The sequence below is a fragment of the Oncorhynchus mykiss genome, chromosome 30 (genome assembly GCF_057628025.1).
Source record: "Oncorhynchus mykiss isolate SJ-2025 chromosome 30, ASM5762802v1, whole genome shotgun sequence".
NCBI lineage: Eukaryota > Metazoa > Chordata > Actinopteri > Salmoniformes > Salmonidae > Oncorhynchus > Oncorhynchus mykiss.
Genome location: NC_143051.1, coordinates 32899367 through 32922659, shown reverse-complemented (window position 1 = coordinate 32922659; position 23293 = coordinate 32899367). Strand labels below are relative to the sequence as shown.

Genomic DNA, 23293 nt, shown 5'->3' with positions numbered 1-23293 from the left:
TACAACTCCCGTATGGGCTCGGGAGAGACAAAGGTTGAAAGTCACGCGTCCGATACACAACCCAACCAAGCCGCACTGCTTCTTAACACGGCGCTCATCCAACCCGGAAGCCAGACGCACCAATGTGTCAGAGGAAACACCATGCACCTGGCAACCTTGGTTAGCGCGCACTGCGCCCGGCCCGCCACAGGAGTCCCCTCCCTAACCCGGATGCTAGGCCAATTGTGCGTCGCCCCACGGACCTCCCAGTCGCGGCCGGTTACGACAGAGCCTGGGCGCGAACCCAGAGTCTCTGGTGGCACAGCTGGCGCTGTACACACCCTTTCAAATCCTGGAATTGTCTGTTTACAGTGCTCGTTCAGTCCCCTCTTAAGAGATCCATTCAGACTTGGGCACAACATTGCGGGACATTTAGAGGCATGTCAATTTCTGACATGGTAAAATAAGGAGTCACAAATTTCTTTCATGACATTACCACAACCTTTCCCTAAAGAATGCAGCCCGGGTGAGTGAAATCTCTGGCCAATAAGTTACAACTACCTACATGGGCACAAAGAAAGCCTAAAGTGCTGCTGAACTCGAGGCCCTGATCTGAGTAGACTACGCAACAACCGCACCAAAACAACTCAGTATGAAGAGATGAGCAAACAATCAAATATGAACTGTGCATTTATTGACACATGGGGAGCAGGGAGACTTTACTTCTTCTTGGACACACCAACAGTGCGACCACGACGACCGGTGGTCTTCGTGTGCTGGCCACGCACACGCAGACTGAAATAGGGGCAGGAAAAAGTCATTAAATGTATCCAGAATGTCAACATGTAAGACAAATCCCATCCTAATGGAATTTAGTAGTCGTCATAGGACAAAATTATTTGATCACACCGACAGCAGATGTTGACAAATGTGCTGACCATTATATCATAATTGGTATGCTTACAATCACTTAAGGAACTTGTGCTACAGTTACTGCAATTGACTACAAAATAAGTTGCTTAAATGTCTCCTTGATACACAGCAGTACAGAGATCAAGCTAAGCATAGTTTAGGATCAGCTTTTACATAGAACATATTCAAAGCCTATTCTCTAGTGAAAGTGCTTTAGTCCAGTATGCACAAAATGTTAGGAAACTACTGTCCAAATACAGGAATTGAACTCAGCCAACAAACTTGTTTTCATGTGCTTTCAAAACAACCCAGAACTAAGCAGTATGCACCTGGAAACAGGCCTTTGGCGGAGCATTGGGATTTGCCCATAAAATATTTAGTAATTAAAATACAGAAAACAGCCATGCAATATAGCTGGACATCAGAAAAGCGCTTACCCCCAGAAGTGCCTGAGTCCACGGTGAGCCCTTATCTTCTTCAACCTCTCAAGATCCTCTCTCAGCTTGTTGTCCAGACCATTAGCAAGGACCTATAAACATACAAATATAATTGTACGGTTGGATTATTGGGAGACAATTGTACATTTAGCTTTCAGAAATATGACTTAATTTGGATTAACTGCGCCACGAAGACAAAGGGTTACTTTAACTAGCCAATATCAATGTGACGGCAACACAAGCTCAAGTAGTTTAGTTCCAATTTTGGAAAGAAGTCAGACATCTCAAGTCTGCTGCAGTTACGTACCTGGCTGTACTTGCCATCCTTTACGTCCTTCTGTCTGTTGAGAAACCAGTCAGGGATTTTGTATTGGCGAGGATTCTGCATAATTGTTACCACCCTCTCAACCTGTGGACAAATACATCCACTCAGATGTAAAGCAGGCAGAGTTCACAGATGACTCATTGAGTGACACAAGGAGATCCATGAAAGGAGTGTAAGGCCAGGATTAAAATCCAACACCCTGTGATTTATTTGAATTCCAGCCTCAGCTCCTCTGGCTGAGTTTATACAGGCAGTTAAATTCTGACCTTTGTTTGCGAACCGATCTTTTGACCAATCAGGTCAGCTCTGAAAAATATGATGTGATTGGTCAAAAGACCACCAAAAAAAATCATCAAGATTGGGCTTCCGGTCTAAACGCAGCCTATGATGCATCCAGCTTTCATGTTTAGGTAAATGATATGTCCACAACTGCCCCATACAGTCCTCTCACCTCATCATCAGTAAGTTCTCCAGCCCTCTTGCTGAGGTCGATATCAGCCTTCCTCAGGACAACATGGGCATATCGCCTGCCAACACCCTGTGAAGGAAATATACATGAACCTTTACTGTAGGTCTTAGTCCCACATTAGCCAACTGTGTAGTCATCTCTACATAGCCCTGAGAAAGTCATTCTTAACAAGCATAGCTACCTTGATGGCTGTGATGGCGAAGGCAATCTTCCTCCTACCATCAATGTTCGTGTTGAGAACACGAAGAATGTGCTGGAACTTCTCAGGAATGACCAGAGACTGCAGAGAAAAGACAAAACAGGGTCAATAGCGATTCACTTAGCTATGTAACGTTAGCAAGTTAGCTACATCGTTGCCTCATGAGGCCTGGCAGTGGCCTTTCTTGCCAGCCAGCAAACAGTGTGACTGTACTAACAATTTGTATTTCCACAACTAAGGCCGTGAATTAACACCTAGTTTCAAAATCTTGAGTTCAAATATCAGTCGCCACCTGGTCAGCTTGCTACCGTAGTGACGAGGACTGACGTTGTCTAATGCTACCGAGTTAACGTTAGCAGCAATGAGACCAGCTTACCATGGACGGTTGAAAACAGTATAGCTTATAATAACAACCACCAGCCCAAAGTATGTGAAACGGAGGTTTACAACAACCTATTAAGAAAACACATAAAGCCTATATTGACAAAAGCTGTACTTCCTGCAGCGTAGTGTCGGCGCGAAATAGGTATTTCAGCATAGGGAGTTAGCTGAACATTTGCGTCAATCTATGCAACTTCAATATGATAAATAAAGGATAAAAGTTCTCAAGCACAATGATAGCAATAGTATCATAGTCGTCCTATTTTCAGAATGTCCCTAACAGTGACGATGAATGCAGATATTGACAATAATTTTGGTAACCCAATTCGGCACTTACCATCTTGGAAGCAGGTTCCGTTCAAAGAGGAAATTCCGAGACTCTCGCGATGGCTTTTGCCTTCGTTTCGCGAGTTCCCTGAGGAAGTGATTACGTCGGAATAACTTGTTCGTCTAGGAACATGAACCGACATTAAATAGCTTTTTAAACAATATACAAATTAATACAATATATATTACATTTAAAACAGTCTATATTTGTATAGTAATTGTGTTCGACATATACATACATTTATTTTAAACAGATTTCAAAATGATCTTTTCTAATCGTTTTTACTCAGGTATCCCGGGGACATTAGGAAATAGCACACTACGTTTGTGTCAATTTTAAAAATTATTTTCAGGCTATGGTGGAGGGAGCAGTGACTATAGCTGTGTTCGATGTAAACATAGCTGGCAACTCGACGGCGAATGTCATGTCATATTTACAAGATGAGGTGACGTTCGATAATGTTTCTGGAATAGCAGATATATTTATGATAACTTGAATGTTCTGACTTCTGTTGCTCTCTGTGTTCTGCTCTCTGTGTTCTTTACATCGACAACACCAGTATAATTTAACGTTAGTTAGCCAGCTAGCTTGATCTTCCTACATCCTGGCCATCTGATCTGTCTAGCTATGGAATCTAGCTACCGTTATCCATCTCTAATCAGCTATATTTCAGATGATTTAGATTAACTTTAGTATTTGTTGTCGTTTTGCCTTATTGTTGTGTTTGTATCAGATGCAAGGCTAGCTAGCCAGAGTCACTGATTGCTTGTTAGCAAGTTAAAAGCTCTGGTCGATTGCGTTGTTCCTGCACCACAACTAGCATGGTCCCTGCTAAGGTGACTCACACCTCAGAAGTCCCCTCTGGCCCCAAATCAGAGTAGGTCAGAGCCCGATACTTTTTTGGGGCCAGGCCTCAGAGGTGGGAACATAAAAAGCACCTGTCTAAAACCTGCAATTCTTTACTCCCATGAATGGAGTCAGTTAGCTAACTAATTGAATTGTTATATCTTCTTTTACATAGTACACCAAAGCCATGTTGACTTACTGTCATTCTGCAACAGATGCAGCCTGACACAGATGCCATGGCCCCTCTCACCCTGGGGGACTTGGACTTGACCACAGACGAGTTCATCTTGGATGAAGTGGATAGTAAGTCCTTCAGCAATATTGTCTTTTGAATTAAGTATTGGTCCTATCATAAGGTCAAATTGGTTCATAACCAAATAGTAATTTAGCTAATTAGTTCAGTGTTTTGGATAAATGTAAGAACCAACCTTTATGGGGATTAAACCCCCCCCCTCCCCCAGTTCACATACAAGCTAATCTGGAAGATGACTTGGTGAAGGAGGCACTGAAAACGGTAAGACCATGATTTAATGGCTGCACTATGCATTTCCCTAAACATCAACACATTTACAGTTTCAATTTTATTTCCTGTTAGTTTTCATTTAATATATTGTATATAAGGCTACATTCCTGCAACTGATGGCTTCCTTTCATCTGAATCTCTGTTTCTTTCAGGGTGTTGACCTCAGGCATTACTCTAAACAGGTGGAAGGTGAACTCCAACGAATTGAACAAGCTTCCATCAAAGACTGTATCCATTCATGTATTAATGTTTTGAATGGTTGTGTGAAAGAATTAGTGCATTGTTTATGGTAATTCCTGATAGCTTCAGTAGTTCAACCTGATAGGTAATCCTTGACCAAGTTTGTGTCAGATATCAAGGAAAGCCAGAACATTGCCTCTCTGCACAACCAGATCACAGCCTGTGACTCCATACTGGAGGTGAGTGGATGATGCCCTCAATCAAAAGTATCAAGTGGCTTCATAAGTCCATTCTAAATGGATCCTCATTTTTGCATGTGCAGGGTCTGAAAGAATGCTTTTACAATTTTCTATGTAAAAATATACAATGAAGCCAATGATAAATCTCTTTCCTCCCCTCTCTCTCGCCCCCCCCCCCCCCTCTCTATCCTCCCCTCTCTCTTTCTTCAGCGAATGGAGGGCATGCTGAGCGGCTTCCAGAGTGACCTCTCGTCCATCAGCAGTGAGATCCAGACTCTGCAGCAGCAGTCGGTCAGCATGAGCGTGCGGCTGAAGAACAGGCAGGCCGTACACAGCCACCTCAGCCAACTGGTGGATGAGCTGGTGGTGCCCGGAGCTATGATCCAGTAAGGGCGTGTGTGTTTGTGTTGTATGCAGATTTGTAATCTGATAGATATGGATAGAAAGAGGTTAGGGAGCACATGTCATATGGATTTCTGTTATGAGAAATTTACTTGACAGAGTCTCTATGATGTTGTAAGTGGTCCTATGGGGAAGCATGTATTCTAATAATTGTTCCCGACATTCTGTCCGACTGCAGGGTAATCGTGGATAGCCCGGTTACGGAGCAGGAGTTCCTTGAGCAGCTCCATGAGCTCAACAACAAGATCAATTTTGCCAAAGAGCTCAGCTTCAGGGAGACTTTGGCCTGCTCTGACATCCAGGACATCGTGGACCACCTCAAAATCAAGGTGAAAATACACGGAGGAAGAGAGAGAGAGAATGGGATAGGAGAAGGAGAAATAAGTGAGGAATAATCGTGTGGAAGGTAATTGAGCAAAGGTATTGTGTATAAAATGGTCTTATTTTGTTCCACAGGCTGTCACAAAGATCAGAGAATTTATCCTGCAGAAGATTTATTCCTTCAGAAAGCCCATGACCAACTATCAAATCCCCCAGAACACTCTCCTTAAGTACAGGTAATAACGGGCTGATTCCTTGTTTCAAAACCATCCACATGTTTGGATACTGTAAAACAGACTAAAAAGCACCACCACAATCATGTATCTACAAAAATCGAACTTTTTTTCTTCGTACTTTAGCTTTTTCTATCAGTTCCTCTTGGCAAATGAAAGGACAGTAGCTAAGGAGATCAGGGATGTGTACGTGGACACCATGAGTAAGATCTATTACAGCTACTTCAAGTCCTACAGCGGCAGGCTGCTCAAAGTACAGGTGAGTGAATGACAAGGTGCTAAATCAAAACAAATGTTAATGATCGTGCCTACCTATTTTGCAGATGTTATTGGTCGTGCCTACCTATTTTGCAGATGTTATTGGTCGTGCCTACCTATTTTGCAGATGTTATTGGTCGTGCCTACCTATTTCGCAGATGTTATTGGTCGTGCCTACCTATTTTGCAGATGTTATTGGTCGTGCCTACCTATTTTGCAGATGTTATTGGTCGTGCCTACCTATTTTGCAGATGTTATTGGTCGTGCCTACCTATTTTGCAGATGTTATTGGTCGTGCCTACCTATTTTGCAGATGTTATTGGTCGTGCCTACCTATTTTGCAGATGTTATTGGTCGTGCCTACCTATTTTGCAGATGTTATTGGTCGTGCCTACCTATTTTGCAGATGTTATTGGTCGTGCCTACCTATTTTGCAGATGTTATTGGTCGTGCCTACCTATTTTGCAGATGTTATTGGTCGTGCCTACCTATTTTGCAGATGTTATTGGTCGTGCCTACCTATTTTGCAGATGTTATTGGTCGTGCCTACCTATTTTGCAGATGTTATTGGTCGTGCCTACCTATTTTGCAGATGTTATTGGTCGTGCCTACCTATTTTGCAGATGTTATTGGTCGTGCCTACCTATTTTGCAGATGTTATTGGTCGTGCCTACCTATTTTGCAGATGTTATTGGTCATGCCTACCTATTTTGCAGATGTTATTGGTCGTGCCTACCTATTTTGCAGATGTTATTGGTCGTGCCTACCTATTTTGCAGATGTTATTGGTCGTGCCTACCTATTTTGCAGATGTTATTGCAGGTGCAGTGAAATGATTATGTTTCTAACTCCAACAGTGCAGCAATTCCTAACAATACACACAAATCCCCCAAAATAAAGATATTAAGAAATATCAGAATGAGCCATGTCAAAGTCTGAAGGAGAAAAGGAGTAAAAAAAGACGTCTCTTGGTTTATAGGCTCAATATAACTTAATTCAGGTTGTTACTTTAAATTGTTCTGGAAAGGAATCCTGTTTCAAAATGTCACTATAACTTACAGTAGGGGGGGCTATGTTGTGTTTGATGGTACAACAATTTCAACGGTGTTTGATTATCAAATCAGTGAATTAGCAGATCATATTTAATACTGTTCTCGTAATATCTTGCTTTGTCTCTTTCTGTTGACAAGTATGAGGAGGTGGCAGACAAAGATGACCTGATGGGAGTGGAAGACACGGCCAAGAAAGGTTTCTTCTCCAAGCCCTCCCTGAAGAGCAGGAACACCATCTTCACCCTGGGCCAGCGGGGGGCCGTGCTGAGCCCTGCCGAGCTGGAGGGGCCCATCCTTATCCCCCACACTGCCCAGAGAGGGGACTGCAGGGTGAGGCCACTGGCAGTGTTGTACAACCTAAATCAGACCACCCAAGCTATACCATATACTACCGCACAAGTGTAACAGACATTTTGAATTAAATTACTCTACCTTATTATAAGACGTTAGGTACTACTTTGAAATCTATTTGAACATGCAGAGTGTACGGTTGTGAGGCGAGACACCAAGCCAACTGTAAACGTGTAGATATCGTTAAGCTGTACTGCTCCAATACACCAGTGCTTCTCTCACTACCTCCTTGTCACCACACTCATCTCAGAGGAATGTACAGAGGCAGTTATAATATTAACATTCATGTGATTATCAAGTCACCCAACTAACCTTCTTCCTCCTCTCTCAGTATCCCTATGAGACGCTGTTCCGCAGTCAGCACTACGCCCTCTTGGACAATGGCTGTCGAGAGTTCCTCTTCCTGTCTGACTTCTTCATGGTGGCTGGAAACTCTGCGCTGGACCTCTTCAACAGCGTCATGGGAAAGACTCTCAGCTTGTTCCTGGTACGATAATACTTCTCATACATTGCTGTAAAAAAAAAAATGGTAAAGGCATAACCCAGCAGGTAACAGTGGAGTCCTTCTTTTTGGAAAATTATGGTCTCTAATTATGATATGACTCTTTCTCTATCATGCCTATACCCACCTCTCTCTCCCTCCCTCCTTTCCCCTGCAGAAGAGCATGTCCACCTATGTATCGGATTGCTACGACAGCATCGCTGTGTTTCTGTGTATCCACATCATCCTGCGTTTCAGAGCCATCACAACCAAGAGGGCCATCCCAGCCCTGGACAAGTCAGTAACAATCTCTGTGCAAATACTCCATGACACCCTCCTGGGCTTCTCACGCACAACAGTGTCTATCTAGGGTTTACCGAGAATGGTGCGACAAACAAAAAACATCCAGTCAGCGGCAGCCCTGTGGGTGAAAACATGTCGTTGATGAGAGGTCATTCCTGATATGAAAATCAAATATTCATGTCAATGTATTTGGTACAGATTTGTTCAAAGAAAACAACCTCACTAGGGTAGGGGGCACTATTTTCACCTCCGGATGAAAAGCGTGCCCAAAGTAAACTGCCTGTTACTCAGGCCCAGAAGCTAGGATATGCATATAATTGGTGGATTTGGATAAAAAACACTCTAAAGTTCCCACAACTGTTAAAATAATGTCTGAGTATAATATAACTGATATGGCAGGTGAAAACCTGAGAAAAATCCATCCAGGAAGTGGGATTTTTTAAATGTTTGTAGTTATCCATTGACTGCCTATACAGTATCCAATGACTTAGGACTCAGATTGCACTTTCTATGGCTTCCACTAGATGTCAACAGTCTTTAGAAATGGTTTCAGGCTTGTATTCCAAAAATGAGGGAGTAAGACCACTGAGTGAGTGGACCCTGGTAAGTCCCAGAGCTGTTTCTGTGCGCGACCGAGAAAGCGCCTTTCTTGTTTTTCTTTGATATTGACGAAGCTATTGTCCGGTTGAAATATAATAGATTATTATGACTAAAAACATGTTTCTAAGAACTTTACTGATACTTTTGGGATTTTTCGTCTGCCTGTTGTGACTGCCTTTGAGCCAATGGATTACTGAACAAAACGTGCCAACAAAACGGAGGTTTTTGGATATAAAGAGGGACTTTATTGAACAAAATGAAAATTGATTGTGTAACTGGGAGTCTTGTGAGTGCAACCATATGAAGATGATCAAATGAAGATAATCGCATGGTATGCTTTAGCCGTAAAGCCTTTTTGAAATCTGACACAACGGTTGGATTAACAAGAAGGTTATCTTTAAGCCGATGTATAACACTTGTATGTTTTATGAATTTTTATTATGAGTATTTCTGTTTTTTCACCGGATGTTGGCCAGGTGGGACGGTAGTGTCCCACATACCCTAGAGAGGTTAAAAGAAAACACATCTTAACTCAGAATCGATCCTTGATGCACATTTTCATAGGTCTATTATGTATTTGTTTCTCCGTGGGGTGCCAGGTACTGGGAGGCAGTGCTGGAGCTGCTGTGGCCCAGGTTTGAGCTCATCCTGGAGATGAACATTCAGAGCATCTGCAACACGGACCCCCAGAAACTGGGCGTGTTGGACACCAGACCACACTATGTATGAACACAGACACGTTTTTGACGTATTTCATGTATCAGTGTCTAATAATACCAGACAGTTGTTGACACCAGTTGTGTTCATGTTTCAGATCACACGTAGATACGCAGAGTTCTCTTCTGCCATTGTTAGCATTAACCAGACATTCACCAGCGAGCGAACCCACACCCTCCTTGGTCAACTGCAGGTGCACAACTAAACAACAATAAAAACAGTAAAATAGTATAAATAGTGGGGATCCTACAATTAGCATGAACATTTGAAATAGTGTTTTGTGTGATTGATATAGCTACCACTGGTATTTTCAGGTTGAAGTGGAGAACTTTGTCCTGAAGATGGCTGCAGAATTCCCTTCACGCAGGGACCAGCTCATCTTCCTCATCAACAACTACGACATGATGCTCAATGTCCTCATGGTGAGAATAACCAGTGTAAAACATGAACGATTAACTTATTACCCACCTGAAATGACTCCTTTGTTCAGTTATTTACATTTAAGTCATTTAGTAGACGCTCTTATCCAAAGCGACTTACAGGAGCAATTATGGTTAAGTGCTGTCAAGAGATGTTTCACCTAGTCGGCTCCGGGATTCGAACCAGGTACCTTTTGGTTACTGGCCCAACGCTCTTAACCGCTAGGCTAAGTCTTCTGTATATACAGAATTAGAAGATGTCATGCTGTTTTCCTCTCTATGTCATAGGAGAGGGCAGCCGATGACAGTAAAGAGGTTGAGGGCTTCCAGCAGCTCCTCCAGGCCAGGAGCCAGGTAAAAATGCACAGGGATTCTGGGAAATGTAGTTTTGTCATGTGTGTCAGATTCACAGATAATCAGGGTTTACTAATCAAATGAAACATTCCCATCTTTCTTTTTCCTTTCATCAGGAGTTTATTGAGGAGATTCTGTCCTCCCCCTTTGGTGGCATGATAGCGTTTGTGAAGGCGAGCGAGGCGTTGATAGAGAAAGGCCAGCTGGATAGACTGAAGAATGATGAAGGTGAGTAGGGAGAAAATATTCAGACCTTTTGATAATTTAATTGTTTTCAGAATGTGCCCTTGTCTTTTTCACTGTAACCTTCTTTCTCCTACTTTCTTCCTGTCCTGACTTGTTCTTTATTTACAGCTACTGTTTGGACCGTTTGTTTCTACTCTCCTGTGACATCTCTCGTTGTTTGACTTTTTACCCTAACGATTGTCTTGCATTTCTCCCACACATTTTCAAACCCTTCTTCCCCTCTCTTCTTGCATCCGCTCTCACCTACCTCCCATCCCTAAACTCATATTGTTCTCTTCTTCGCCCCCTCTCCCCCTCCCCCCTTTCTCAAACCCTCTTTTTCTTTCTTCTCTCTCAGCCCAAATCACCCAGCTAATCAGGGGGTTTACCAGCACATGGAAACAGTCTGTGGAAGCTCTGAGTCAGGATGTCATGAGATCCTTCACCAACTTCAAGAACGGCACTGGTATCATTCAGGTACTGCCTTCCTCTATGCTTTTCTAACAGATGCATTTCATCTAAACAATGAATATTAATGTACAGTATGTAGTTAGAGTATGCAGAAGTTTTGCCTCAAGGGGTGCTCTTGAGCCAAAAGGGGTCCCTTAAATTGACATAAATATTTTTCATTTTAAGATGTATCAACTATGAGCCATGGGCTGTTACGAGTTCATTTTTCCTTCCGAAGCTTTTCATTCAACTTGAGATTTTCTACTCCTGTCCTCCTATCCTCCAGGGGGCACTCACCCAGCTCATCCAGTACTACCATGGCTTCCACAAGGTGCTGTCCCAGCCCACCTTCCGCAGCCTGGCCGTGCGCTCGGAGCTCATCAACCTGCACCACCTCATGGTCGAGGTCAAGAAACACAAGCCCAACTTCTAACTGGACACTTCCAAGGGTAGAGACTGGGGATGTGATGGATTAAATGAAGATGCTCAAAATCAGACATGGCCTGATTGGAAACAAGTAGAAGAGTATATCCCTTTGCTTGTGGCATCGCTCCACTGATTAAGGACAGTGTATTGCACGTGGGATCCTGTTGTTTGTGATTTGACATTGTATCAATGTCAATAGGTAAGGCCTTGTGTGAAACTGCTACTTTTTTATCATGGGTGCTTGGTTCTTTTCTTTCAGGGAGGGGATAGGGGGATGAAGAGACAGAAATGGGATATGGGAAGGTTCAGTGGTTATATGGATTGACAGGAGAGATCACAGAAATCAAAGGCTGTAAGAAGAAATATAGTAGATGGTATTTTCCAGACAGGGTTGCACAACTCAGGCCCTCAAGTTGGTGCTGGTATTCATTTCTCCCTAGCACATAACTGATCAATTACTTTCCCAGGTAGAATCCAGTCTTTGGATTCACAGTCACACCCACAGTCTTATGATTGTGAGAGGGAGGAGCAAGAGGTAGAGGTATCATTGAAGTTCAGTGTGAAAAGGAAAAGAGTGGTATCTCCCAGGCCCTTGTTCTGTGTTCTCATACATGTACACTGAACAAAAATATAAACGCTACATGTAAAGTGTTGGTCCCAAGTTTCATGAGCTGAAATAAAAAAAATCTATTAATTTACCATACGCACAAAACGCTTTTTTCTCAAATGTTGTGCTCAAATTTACTTGTACCCCTGTTAGTGAGTATTTCTCCTTTGCCAAGAAGCTGAATAAACAGCATGATCCTTACACAGGTGTGTGCACCTTGTGATGGGACAATCAAAGGCTGCACTAAAATGTGCAGTTGTCACAACACAATGCCACAGATGTCTCAAGTTTTGCAGGAGCGTGCAATGGGCATACTGACTGTAGGAATATCCACCAGATCTGTTGCCAGAGAATTTAATGTTAATTTCTCTACCATAAGCCGCCTCCAAAGTTGTTTTTGAGAATTTGGCAGAACGTCCAAGGAGCCTCAACTGCAGACCGCTTGTATGGCGTTGTGTGGGTGAGCAGTTTGCTGTTGTCAGCTTTGTGAACAGAGTGCCCCATGGTGGCTGTGGGGTTATAGTATGGGCAGGCATTAGCTATGGGCAGGCATTAGCTGTCATGCCAGTGGACCTCAGCATCCTCACCAGACATGTCACCCATTGAGCATGTTTTGGATGCTCTGGATTGATGTATACGACAGCTTGTTCCAGTTCCCGCCAATATCCAGCAACTTCGCACAGCCATTGAAGAGGAGTGGGACAACATTCCACAGGCCACAATCAACAGCCTGATTAACTATGCGAAGGAGATAAGCGCAGCATGATGCAAATGGTGGTCACACCAGATACTGACTGGTTTTCTAATCCGTGCCCCTACCCTTTTTTTTAAAGGTATCTTTGACCAACAGATAGATGCATGTATGTATTCCCAATCATGTGAAATCCATAGATGAGGGCCTAATGAATGTATTTAAATTGACTGATTTCCTTATGAACTGTAACTCAGTAATATCTTTGAAATTGTTGCATTTATATTTTTGTTCAGTAATAAATATATATATATATATATATATATATATATATATATATACACACACACACACACACACACATACACTATAGTGGCACTGTAAATTAAGTCATTCCAATATGTTATCTACGTTTAATATAATCACAAGGCTGTAAATCATTCAGTGGTTTATTTAATATACATTAAAGACTACATTGTTGTAATAAAATTGAACAACAATCACATTTTAATTCAATTGTATAATATATTAGTATTATGAGTAGTGCGTAATAATCAAAATCTCTGAACTTCCAAACTAAACATGAGCTCAGGTTTTCATATCAATAACAGACTTGCAAACATGCCCGCATTTTGCGTACCAACTACGCAATTTTCTGTCCATGTACGCGCGGACGAGATCAGAGATAAAAGTTGGCAGAAATGAATAGGGCCTGGTTTATTTTTTTTACATACATCCACTGAGTAAATCTAACATCCCGATTGTCGAGCTGCAACACAGACATGTACGGCGTTTGTGTCAACGGGCATGGAGATGAATACATTCGAGGTAGATATCCCGTGTCTGCCACTCCTGTTTGTTGTGATGCTGATTTTGCCGGCTGTCAGCTGTACGTGAACACATTGACAAATCCCTTTTCGACTCCGTGTGTTGTGGAATCACTCATTGTTTCAAACTAATGTTAGCGAACATAAGATAGACATTCAGTGGGCTCTAAAGTACCAGCAGTTCACTCGCATTTGCTAGTGAAAGAAATGAAATGCAAATACGAAAAACAACCGGCCACATTTGTGCGAGTGTGATATACATTTCATTCTGCGTCCCATTAGTTATATTTTCCACGTAACATTACGAGGATCACTATCTGACTATCTGATAGACTAACTAATTATGATCCACGTCACAAAAAGCTCCCTCGGTACAGACATTCCGAGTGCCCTCGTTGTCAAGAAGGTTTCAGTCACTGCCAGAGGAACTGTTTGCCACGAGAAGTCTACCCTGATGCGTAAGGCTAAATCTGCTAGCTACCAGGCAAATCTGTCTAGGAAATTATTTTAATCGCCAAAATATTTGTTCTCATCCACTGTTTCCTATCATAGCTTTGTCGTTTTTATTATGGTTAACATGTTTGAGACTGATGCTCTGCTTCAAACATTTGTTCTTATCATTCGAGTTTAATCGTGGATAAGACGTTTGTACATGTTCTCCCTAAAACAACTTATTTGTTTTATAGAATGTAAAAATGAAAAAAAACTCAAAGAATAAAGGTCCTTTGTGCGTTCTTTCTAATTAGATCTTGTTAGTGTCTTTTACCATATATGTAAATGGCATGCTGTCAAGAAGTATTCCAGCTTAATAAAGACTTAGTACAATTCTATAATTGCTATCAGACACACAAACGGTGCGTGCACGAGGAAAGCAAACCCTTGAATCTCCAATTTGCCGTTCGCGTCTGGTACTCTAAAAAGCTGGACAGGGTTGGCAGGTCTGCAATTAATGATGTAAAATTTAACAAACAAAACTAAGTCTACTTAACTTCCAGAAATTAAAATTAGTATTTAAATATAGAGACTGACAATTGACAGGACAGTCTAATTTGTTACAGAATTGGAATGACCCAAACTGTATAATATATGGCCAGTAAGCTATAGACCTACACTACTGACAGTAGCAGGGAGTGGCATCACACTGAATAATGGGATTTTATTTTCTTGACACAGATTAAGCCTAGTCCTGGCCTAGAAAGCAGTTTCAATGGATATTCTCTATTGAGCTCACTATTTAGTCCATTAGGAATAGGGTTCATCTGGTCCTGGAAACTGGCTCAATCTTTATTTTATTATAATTTTATTAGATTCCCTGGAACACGTTGGCCAGACAACAACCAACATCTTTTTTGCATTATTTATTTATCTTTTCTTGAATTTCACTGTTTTCACAGGGGAAAGCACCCTAAGCACTCTGATTTGTGATTTGGCTTTGGGTGTACATTTTTTTTTATTGCAGACGGTCTGGGAAACCATCCAAATAGGTTTAAACCTTGCTTACATGGCGGATCGTTGCTAGAGGAGATGTTGAATCAGGGGACTGAACAGCAGGACAAATAACATACGCAGAGAGGAGGACCTGTTATATGTTGATTTACCTGGAGAGAGAAGATTGAAACAACTTGTTCAGACCTGTCCATCACTCTGCATTTGGTATTCTTTCCTTGCACAATAAGTATCTTGAATGAACTGCATTCTAACCTCTGTGTCTTACCGATAGGTTTTTGTTTGCCCTGGATCTCATGGAATTTTTGAGTTTCATCAACCTGATATGCTAAGGGAGAAAAAATGTAGTAGTTAGAAATCCCAAACATTACTTATATTATTAACCAAGTTCTTCATAAGTATACCCAGAGAGGGCGATCTGTTGCCACCATGGCTCAGGTATGTTACCTTCCACTGTAAGATGAACCGTGCTAACCAGCAGCCCGTGGGAATCCAACACGGTATATGTCCCACAGTCGTCTATCTTCAACCCTTTGAGGACCACAAACCCTTCGACCTCCTTAAGACGACCACTGTTGACCTCCTCTTCACCCCTCATCCACAGGACCGTCATCTCTGTGCTGTTCCTCCCCTGGAAGACCACTTTCTTGGCCTGGGGAGTGTGGAGCTTCAGGTCCAGGGTTTCACCCACCCTCAAGGACTCCTCGGACGTGTGGTCTGGAGAGAATTACAGAAGAAATGAGGTAAGAGATTGTGAGGAAAGTGGAATGCTGGACCAATCTGAAAAGGTCACTTCTGCACTTTTCAGGTAGTCTAAATGAGGTGCAGAGCCATAAAGTTAACTTCTGATCACTTTCACCTGGCCTTATAGCCCCGCCTTGTAGTAAAGATAGTTCTACCCTTACCATGGACTGAGAGCTGGACACTCTGGATGAACACCCGTCTCTTATTACGTGCCCTGTCAACCACCATGAAGCTCTCGTAAAGCCCCACATCCCCAAACTGCACGTCATGCAAGATCAGAGAGCAGTCTCCCTCCCACAGCTTTTCCTCAGGTACCTCCACCCGCCCCTCAAACTCGGTTGCCTGCCACCGTTGCGTCCCCATCTGTTCAAACACTGTCTCATCAGGTGTCTGCCACTGGACATGGCAAACTGGGATTTTGTCTAGCTGGGGCTTCCACTTGCAGGGAAGGATGGCTTGGCTTCCCACATTGCAAGAGATGGAGACAGGAATGGAATGCAGGGGGGAGGAGGCTGTAGGAGAGAGTTGGAACCAATGATTGGCAAAAAAAAATACAAATCCATGATTTTCCAATGTTCATGTTCTAATTAAGCAATTAGAACATGAACACAGGGTGTGGTATATGGCCAATATACTACGGCTAAGGGCTGTTCTTATGCATGACGCAACGCGGAGTGTCTGAATACAGCCCTTCACCATTGGGGCGGCAGGGTAGCCTAGTGGTTAGAGCGTTGGACTAGTAACTGAAAGGTTGCAAGTTCAAATCCCCAAGCTGACAAGGTACAAATCTGTCATTCTGCCCCTGAACAGGCAGTTAACCCACTGTTCCTAGGCCGTCATTGAAAATAAGAATTTGTTCTTAACTGACTTGCCTAGTTAAATAAAGGTTAAAAAAAGTAAATAATAAAATGGTATATTGGCAATATACCACCAACCCGAGGTGCCTTATTGCTATTATAAACTGGTTACCAATGTAATTAGAGCAGTAAAATTACATGTTGTCATACCCATGGTATATGTTCTGATGTACCACGGCTTTCAGCCAATCAGTATTCAGGGCTTGAACCATCCAGTTTAATTGTGGATACTCACCAACATAGCCGACAATCCACAGACAATGAAGATGTATGAAAAGTCTAAAAAAAGAAAAGGAAGAAGAAGCAGGATAAGAGGAAAGCATATGTGTGTGTATATATATATGCTATTGATGCAAAGCATAATGTCCCTCGCTACATAGTCGTCAGACCCACTGGCTCCAGGTCATCTATAAGTCTTTGCTAGGTAAAGCTCCGCCTTATCTCAGCTCACTGGTCACGATCTGGTTGCCATGGCGCCGACAGAGATGGCCGCCTCGCTTCGTGTTCCTAGGAAACTATGCAGTTTTTTGTTTTTTTTACGTGTTATTTCTTACATTAGTACCCCAGGTCATCTTAGGTTTCATTACATACAGTCGAGAAGAATTACTGAATATAAGATCAGCGTCAACTCACCATCAGTACAACCAAGAATATGATTTTCGTGAAGCGGATCCTGTGTTCTGCCTTTCAACCAGGACAACGGAATGGATCCCAGCCGGCGACCCAAAAAAACGACCCCGTAAAAGAGGGAAACGAGGCGGTCTTCTGGTCAGACTCCGGAGACGGGCACATCGAGCACCACTCCCTAGCATTCTTCTCGCCAATGTCCAGTCTCTTGACAACAAGGTTGATGAAATCCGAGCAAGGGTAGCATTCCAGAGGGACATCAGAGACTGGATCACGGAAACATGGCTCACTGGAGAGACGCTATCGGAGGCAGTGCAGCCAGCGGGTTTCTCCACGCATCGCGCCGACAGAAACAAACATTTTTCTGGTAAGAAGAGGGGCGGGGGCGTATGCCTTATGGCTAACGAGACGTGGTGTGATCACAGAAACATACAGGAACTCAAATCCTTCTGTTCACCTGATTTAGAATTCCTCACAATCAAATGTCGACCGCATTATCTACCAAGAGAATTCTCTTAGATTATAATCACAGCCGTATATATTCCCCCCCAAGCAGACACATCGATGGCTCTTAACAAACTTTATTTGACTCTTTGCAAACTGGAATCCATACATCCTGAGGCTGCATTCATTGTAGCTGGGGATTTTAACAAGGCTAATCTGAAAACAAGACTCCCTAAATTGTATCAACATATCGATTGCGCAACCAGGGCTGGAAAAACCTTGGATCATTGTTATTCTAACTTCCGCGATGCATATAAGGCCCTGCCCCGCACTCCTTTCGGAAAAGCTGACCACGACTCCATTTTTCTCATCCCTGCCTACAGACAGAAACTAAAACAAGAAGCTCCCACGCTGAGGTCTGTCCAACGCTGGTCCGACCAAGCTGATTCCACACTCCAAGACTGCTTCCATCACGTGGACTGGGATATGTTTCGTATTGCGTCAGATAACAACATTGACGAATACGCTGATTCGGTGTGCGAGTTCATTAGAACGTGCGTTGAAGATGTCATTCCCATAGCAACGATTAAAACATTCCCTAACCAGAAACCGTGGATTGATAGCAGCATTCGCGTGAAACTGAAAGCGCGAACCACTGCTTTTAATCAGGGCAAGGTGACTGGTAACATGACCGAATACAAACAGTGCAGCTATTTCCTCCGCAAGGCTATCAAACAAGCTAAGCGTCAGTATAGAGACAAAGTAGAATCTCAATTCAACGGCTCAGACACAAGAGGTACATTATGTGGCAGGGTCTACAGTCAATCACGGACTACAAGAAGAAAACCAGCCCAGTCACGGACCAGGATGTCTTGCTCCCAGGCAGACTAAATAACTTTTTTGCCCGCTTTGAGGACAATACAGTGCCACTGACACGGCCTGCAACGAAAACAGGACTCTCCTTCACTGCAGCCGAGGTGAGTAAAACATTTAAACGTGTTAACCCTCGCAAGGCTGCAGGCCCAAACGGCATCCCCAGCCGCGCCCTCAGAGCATGCGCAGACCAGCTGGCCGGTGTGTTTACGGACATATTCAATCAATCCCTATACCAGTCTGCTGTTCCCACATGCTTCAAGAGGGCCACCATTGTTCCTGTTCCCAAGAAAGCTAAGGTAACTGAGCTAAACGACTACCGCCCCATAGCACTCACTTCCGTCATCGTGAAGTGCTTTGAGAGACTAGTCAAGGACCATATCACCTCCACCCTACCTGACACCCTAGACCCACTCCAATTTGCTTACCGCCCAAATAGGTCCACAGACGATGCAATCTCAACCACACTGCACACTGCCCTAACCCATCTGGACAAGAGGAATACCTATGTGAGAATGCTGTTCATCGACTACATCTCGGCATTCAACACCATAGTACCCTCCAAGCTCGTCATCAAGCTCGAGACCCTGGGTCTCGACCCCGCCCTGTGCAACTGGGTACTGGACTTCCTGACGGGCCGCACCCAGGTGGTGAGGGTAGGCAACAACATCTCCACCCCGCTGATCCTCAACACTGGGACCCCACAAGGGTGCGTTCTGAGCCCTCTCCTGTACTCCCTGTTCACCCACGACTGCGTGGCCACGCACGCCTCCAACTCAATCATAAAGTTTGCGGACGACACAACAGTGGTAGGCTTGATTACCAACAACGACGAGACGGCCTACAGGGAGGAGGTGAGGGCCCTCGGAGTGTGGTGTCAGGAAAATAACCTCACAGTCAACGTCAACAAAACTAAGGAGATGATTGTGGACTTCAGGAAACAGCAGAGGGAACACCCCCCTATCCACATCGATGGAACAGTAGTGGAGAGGGTAGTAAGTTAAGTTCCTCGGCATACACATCACAGACAAACTGAATTGGTCCACTCACACAGACAGCATCGTGAAGAAGGCGCAGCAGCGCCTCTTCAACCTCAGGAGGCTGAAGAAATTCGGCTTGTCACCAAAAGCACTCACAAACTTCTACAGATGCACAATCGAGAGCATCCTGGCGGGCTGTATCACCGCCTGGTACGGCAACTGCTCCGCCCACAACCGTAAGGCTCTCCAGAGGGTAGTGAGGTCTGCACAACGCATCACCGGGGGCAAACTACCTGCCCTCCAGGACACCTACACCACCCGATGTTACAGGAAGGCCATAAAGATCATCAAGGACAACAACCACCCGAGCCACTGCCTGTTCACCCCGCTATCATCCAGAAGGCGAGGTCAGTACAGGTGCATCAAAGCTGGGACCGAGAGACTGAAAAACAGCTTCTATCTCAAGGCCATCAGACTGTTAAACAGCCACCACAAACATTGAGTGGCTGCTGCCAACACACTGACTCAACTCCAGCCACTTTAATAATGGGAATTGATGGGAAATGATGTAAAATATATCACTAGCCACTTTAAACAATGCTACCTAATATAATGTTAACATACCCTACATTATTAATCTCATTTGTATACGTATATACTGTACTCTATATCATCTACTGCATCCTTATGTAATACATGTATCACTAGCCACTTTAACTATGCCACTTTGTTTACATACTCAACTCATATATATATATATATATATATATATATATATATATATATATATATATATATATATATATATATATATATATATATATATATATATATATACTGTACTCGATACCATCTACTGTATCTTGCCTATGCTGCTCTGTACCATCACTCATCCATATATCTTTATGTACATATTCTTTATCCCCTTACACTGTGTATAAGACAGTAGTTTTGGAATTGTTAGTTAGATTACTTGTTGGTTATTACTGCATTGTTGGAACTAGAAGCACAAGCATTTCGCTACACTCGCATTAACATCTGCTAACCATGTGTATGTGACAAATAAAATTTGATTTGATTAGATTTTTTTTTATTTTGATAACACCCACCCGTAGCACGCACTCCAGCAGGTATATCTCACTGGTCATCCACAAAGCCAACACCTACTTTGGCCACCTTTCCTTCCTGTTCTGCTGCCAATGACTGGAACGAATTGCAAAAATCACAGATTTTTGTTTCCCTCACCAACTTTAAACATCAGCTATCTGAACAGCTAACCAATCGCTGCAGCTGTACATAGCCCAACTGTAAATAGCCCACCCAACCTACCTACCTCATCCCGATATTGTTTTATTTACTTTTCTGCTCTTTTGCACACCAGTATTTCTACTTGCACATCATCATCTGCTCATCTATCACTCCAGTGTTAATTTGCTAAATTGTAATTATGGCCTATTTATTGCCTTACCTCCTCACGCCATTTGCACACACTGTATATAGACTTATTTTTTTTCCATTATATTATTGACTGTACGCTTGTTTATTCCATGAGTAACTCTGTGTTGTTTGTGTCGCACTGCTTTGCTTTATCTTGGCCAGGTTGCAGTTGTAAATGAGAACTTGTTCTCAACTAGCTAATCTGGTTAAATAAAGGTGAAATAAAAAATAAAATGTAAAAACTGTTGTCAAACCAAAGTCATAATTAGAGAAAAATAATACAATGTTTTACTTTCATATACAGCAAAATGATCTCAAATAATTTAAAAGTTTGAAACAACATCACTAGCATATCTGACACTAATTGATATTATTGCTTTAAAATATAAAGATTTTGTCAACGGCAATAAATCAGTTTCGTTTCTCCAAACCAGTTAGGTTTCTATTGACTTTCTTTAAAGCGGCTGGCTGTGTGCCCTTCTCTGAAAACGAAATTTAAGAATATTGCGTTCCTAATGCACGCCATGCATCTAATTTAGTAAACAAACTTGTCCATACATGATGTCATCCACCAAGAAATGCGTACATCTATCTACTCGTTTAAATTAGTTGCCCGATGTGAGCGCTTAGCCTAGTGATGCACAGTGAATACAATAGGAAACAAGCATTTTATCTGGGCAGATACAAAAAAAAAATATCCATTTGACTCTAAGAACTGTTTAAATCATTTGCTAATTAAAATAAATACATGTGTGTCGCTTACCGGTCTATGCCATACATTTTCATTGTAAGTAGGTTGAGTAGGTTGACTCCTCGAACTTGCAACAAACTGCCAGTAGGCTGTCTCCTAGAAAGTTGTGATGGAGCAGTGGCAGCAAGCAAAGTAGTACAAGCCTCTGGAGCGTCAGCTGAGTTACCAGAAACGAAACCTGGAGGGGGAGTCCTGCCTACTAATTAGAGATTCATTTCATTGTAAGGACGGGGAACTTCGCAGCAAACAACCAGCCACACACTGCAAGCTACATTGTCTCAAAATCGCAGCTCAGCTTTTGCACAACAAATGTGGTGGTCTCTCTCAGGTCCATAAGTACCGCAGTCATTCAGGGCAGGTGCACCTGTTTTGAGTCTCACATTTTTAGCCCAAAAATATATATCATTGAGTTAATAAAGCCGCATACAAACATAGTCTCTTTTTTGTTTTCCTGGGTAGGCAGCTCCAAAATGCAGGTGTTTCAGCATAGCTCAGCGCTTTCTGTGGTGGTGGGGAAAGCAAGCAGAAAATATGGAGTGTTTCGCCGTGATTGGCTCAGTGTTCTGTCACTCATGGGGACACTAAATCACCGCGAAGTCTAAGGGGAGACCTCGAAAATTCTAGCCCTTTGGGTGCTGCCATGGAGTTACATTAGAAGTGCCCATCTAAAGAGGCTCAAGGTTATTGACCAAAGAAAATATTATGTCAAATCACATTATACGTACAGTAGCTTTGATTGGACTGATCATGTCAACATCATCCTTTCAAAATCTTAGCAGTCATTATCAGGAATCAAGTCGACAATCGACTGGCAAATCCTTTTCAACCTTGTCATATGAAGATAAATAATGAAGAGAAATTATAGATAAAACGTATCGGTGCTCATCGGCTATTGGACATAAACATTTCACAAGTTGGAAATCACAAATTCAACAATGAGTGGTTTGAAAGGAAGTAAGCACAGCACAACAAGGTGAGTCCAAAAATGTCTTGTATGCCTCTGCGTAAATGATGTAATATGCCAGGGAAATATATATATACTACAGCTAAAAAAGTAATACTAAGTGTATGTTGTGTAGTAAACTGTTAGTAGCCCATGTGCCTCATGCTAATAATTTGGTCCCCTTTCCCCTCTTAATTTCACCTACTGTTCTGACTTGGCACATGTAGCCTATAGCCTGTTTAAGAGAAATGTAATAATCAAATATTGTAAGAGCTTTCATTGTCTGTGTCCCGGCCGTCTTCCTGGAAGGAATAAGTGGACCAAAGCACAGCGTGGTGGCGTACATATTCCTTAAAACATTTTTTTTTTAATGAAGCCAACAAACGAAGAAACAACCGTGAAGCTTACAGGGCTTTAGTGCCACAAACAAAGGTAACTACCCATACTGAAAGGATGGAAAAAGGGCTACCTAAGTATGATTCCCAATCAGAGACAACGATAGACAGCTGTCCCTGATTGAGAACCATACCCGGCCAAAACATAGAAATAAAGAAACATAGAAAACAAAACATAGAATGCCCACCCCACATCACACCCTGACCTAACCAAATAGAGAAATAAAACGAATCTCTACGGTCAGGGCGTAACAGTCTGCTT

General features: G+C 42.7%; 3 protein-coding genes and 1 long non-coding RNA gene across 8 annotated transcripts; 1 reads left to right on the top strand and 3 right to left on the bottom strand.

Annotated features, from left to right (window-relative positions):
- Window positions 1-656: 656 nt before the first annotated feature.
- Window positions 657-3152, bottom strand: LOC110488339 (small ribosomal subunit protein uS13). The gene is made up of 6 exons (XM_021560550.3): window positions 3040-3152; window positions 2304-2402; window positions 2105-2191; window positions 1636-1737; window positions 1329-1420; window positions 657-774 (listed from the first exon to the last, which is right to left on the bottom strand). The coding sequence occupies exons 1-6, from the start codon at window positions 3040-3042 to the stop codon at window positions 699-701; spliced, it is 459 nt and encodes a 152-aa protein (XP_021416225.1). The 5' UTR covers window positions 3043-3152; the 3' UTR covers window positions 657-698.
- On the top strand, window positions 3120-12121 carry LOC110488337 (vacuolar protein sorting-associated protein 52 homolog). Of its 3 annotated transcripts, none has more exons than XM_036971620.2 (19): window positions 3120-3475; window positions 4092-4179; window positions 4338-4390; window positions 4552-4627; window positions 4751-4818; window positions 5029-5204; window positions 5399-5549; window positions 5677-5777; window positions 5901-6033; window positions 7222-7413; window positions 7766-7921; window positions 8094-8212; window positions 9418-9541; window positions 9633-9728; window positions 9850-9957; window positions 10243-10308; window positions 10425-10536; window positions 10892-11010; window positions 11270-12121. In XM_036971620.2, the coding sequence occupies exons 1-19, from the start codon at window positions 3386-3388 to the stop codon at window positions 11414-11416; spliced, it is 2175 nt and encodes a 724-aa protein (XP_036827515.1). In that variant the 5' UTR covers window positions 3120-3385; the 3' UTR covers window positions 11417-12121. The 3 variants fall into 3 exon arrangements, with proteins under 3 accessions (XP_036827515.1, XP_036827516.1, XP_036827517.1); XM_036971621.2 differs by having other exon boundaries at window positions 3135-3475; window positions 4052-4179; XM_036971622.2 differs by lacking the exon at window positions 4338-4390 and having other exon boundaries at window positions 3336-3475; window positions 4582-4627.
- LOC118946511 (uncharacterized) lies at window positions 7004-8336 on the bottom strand. Its single transcript, XR_016493732.1, has 2 exons — window positions 8064-8336; window positions 7004-7946 (listed from the first exon to the last, which is right to left on the bottom strand). It is a non-coding gene; the product is annotated as an uncharacterized LOC118946511 (long non-coding RNA).
- A 1017-nt stretch (window positions 12122-13138) lies between the features above and the next one.
- LOC100136003 (VHSV-induced protein) lies at window positions 13139-22226 on the bottom strand. 3 transcript variants are annotated; one of them, XM_021559475.3, is made up of 6 exons: window positions 21706-22226; window positions 16817-16860; window positions 15886-16236; window positions 15428-15697; window positions 15249-15308; window positions 13139-15132 (listed from the first exon to the last, which is right to left on the bottom strand). In XM_021559475.3, the coding sequence occupies exons 1-6, from the start codon at window positions 21726-21728 to the stop codon at window positions 15050-15052; spliced, it is 831 nt and encodes a 276-aa protein (XP_021415150.1). In that variant the 5' UTR covers window positions 21729-22226; the 3' UTR covers window positions 13139-15049.
- Between the last annotated feature and the right edge of the window lie 1067 nt (window positions 22227-23293).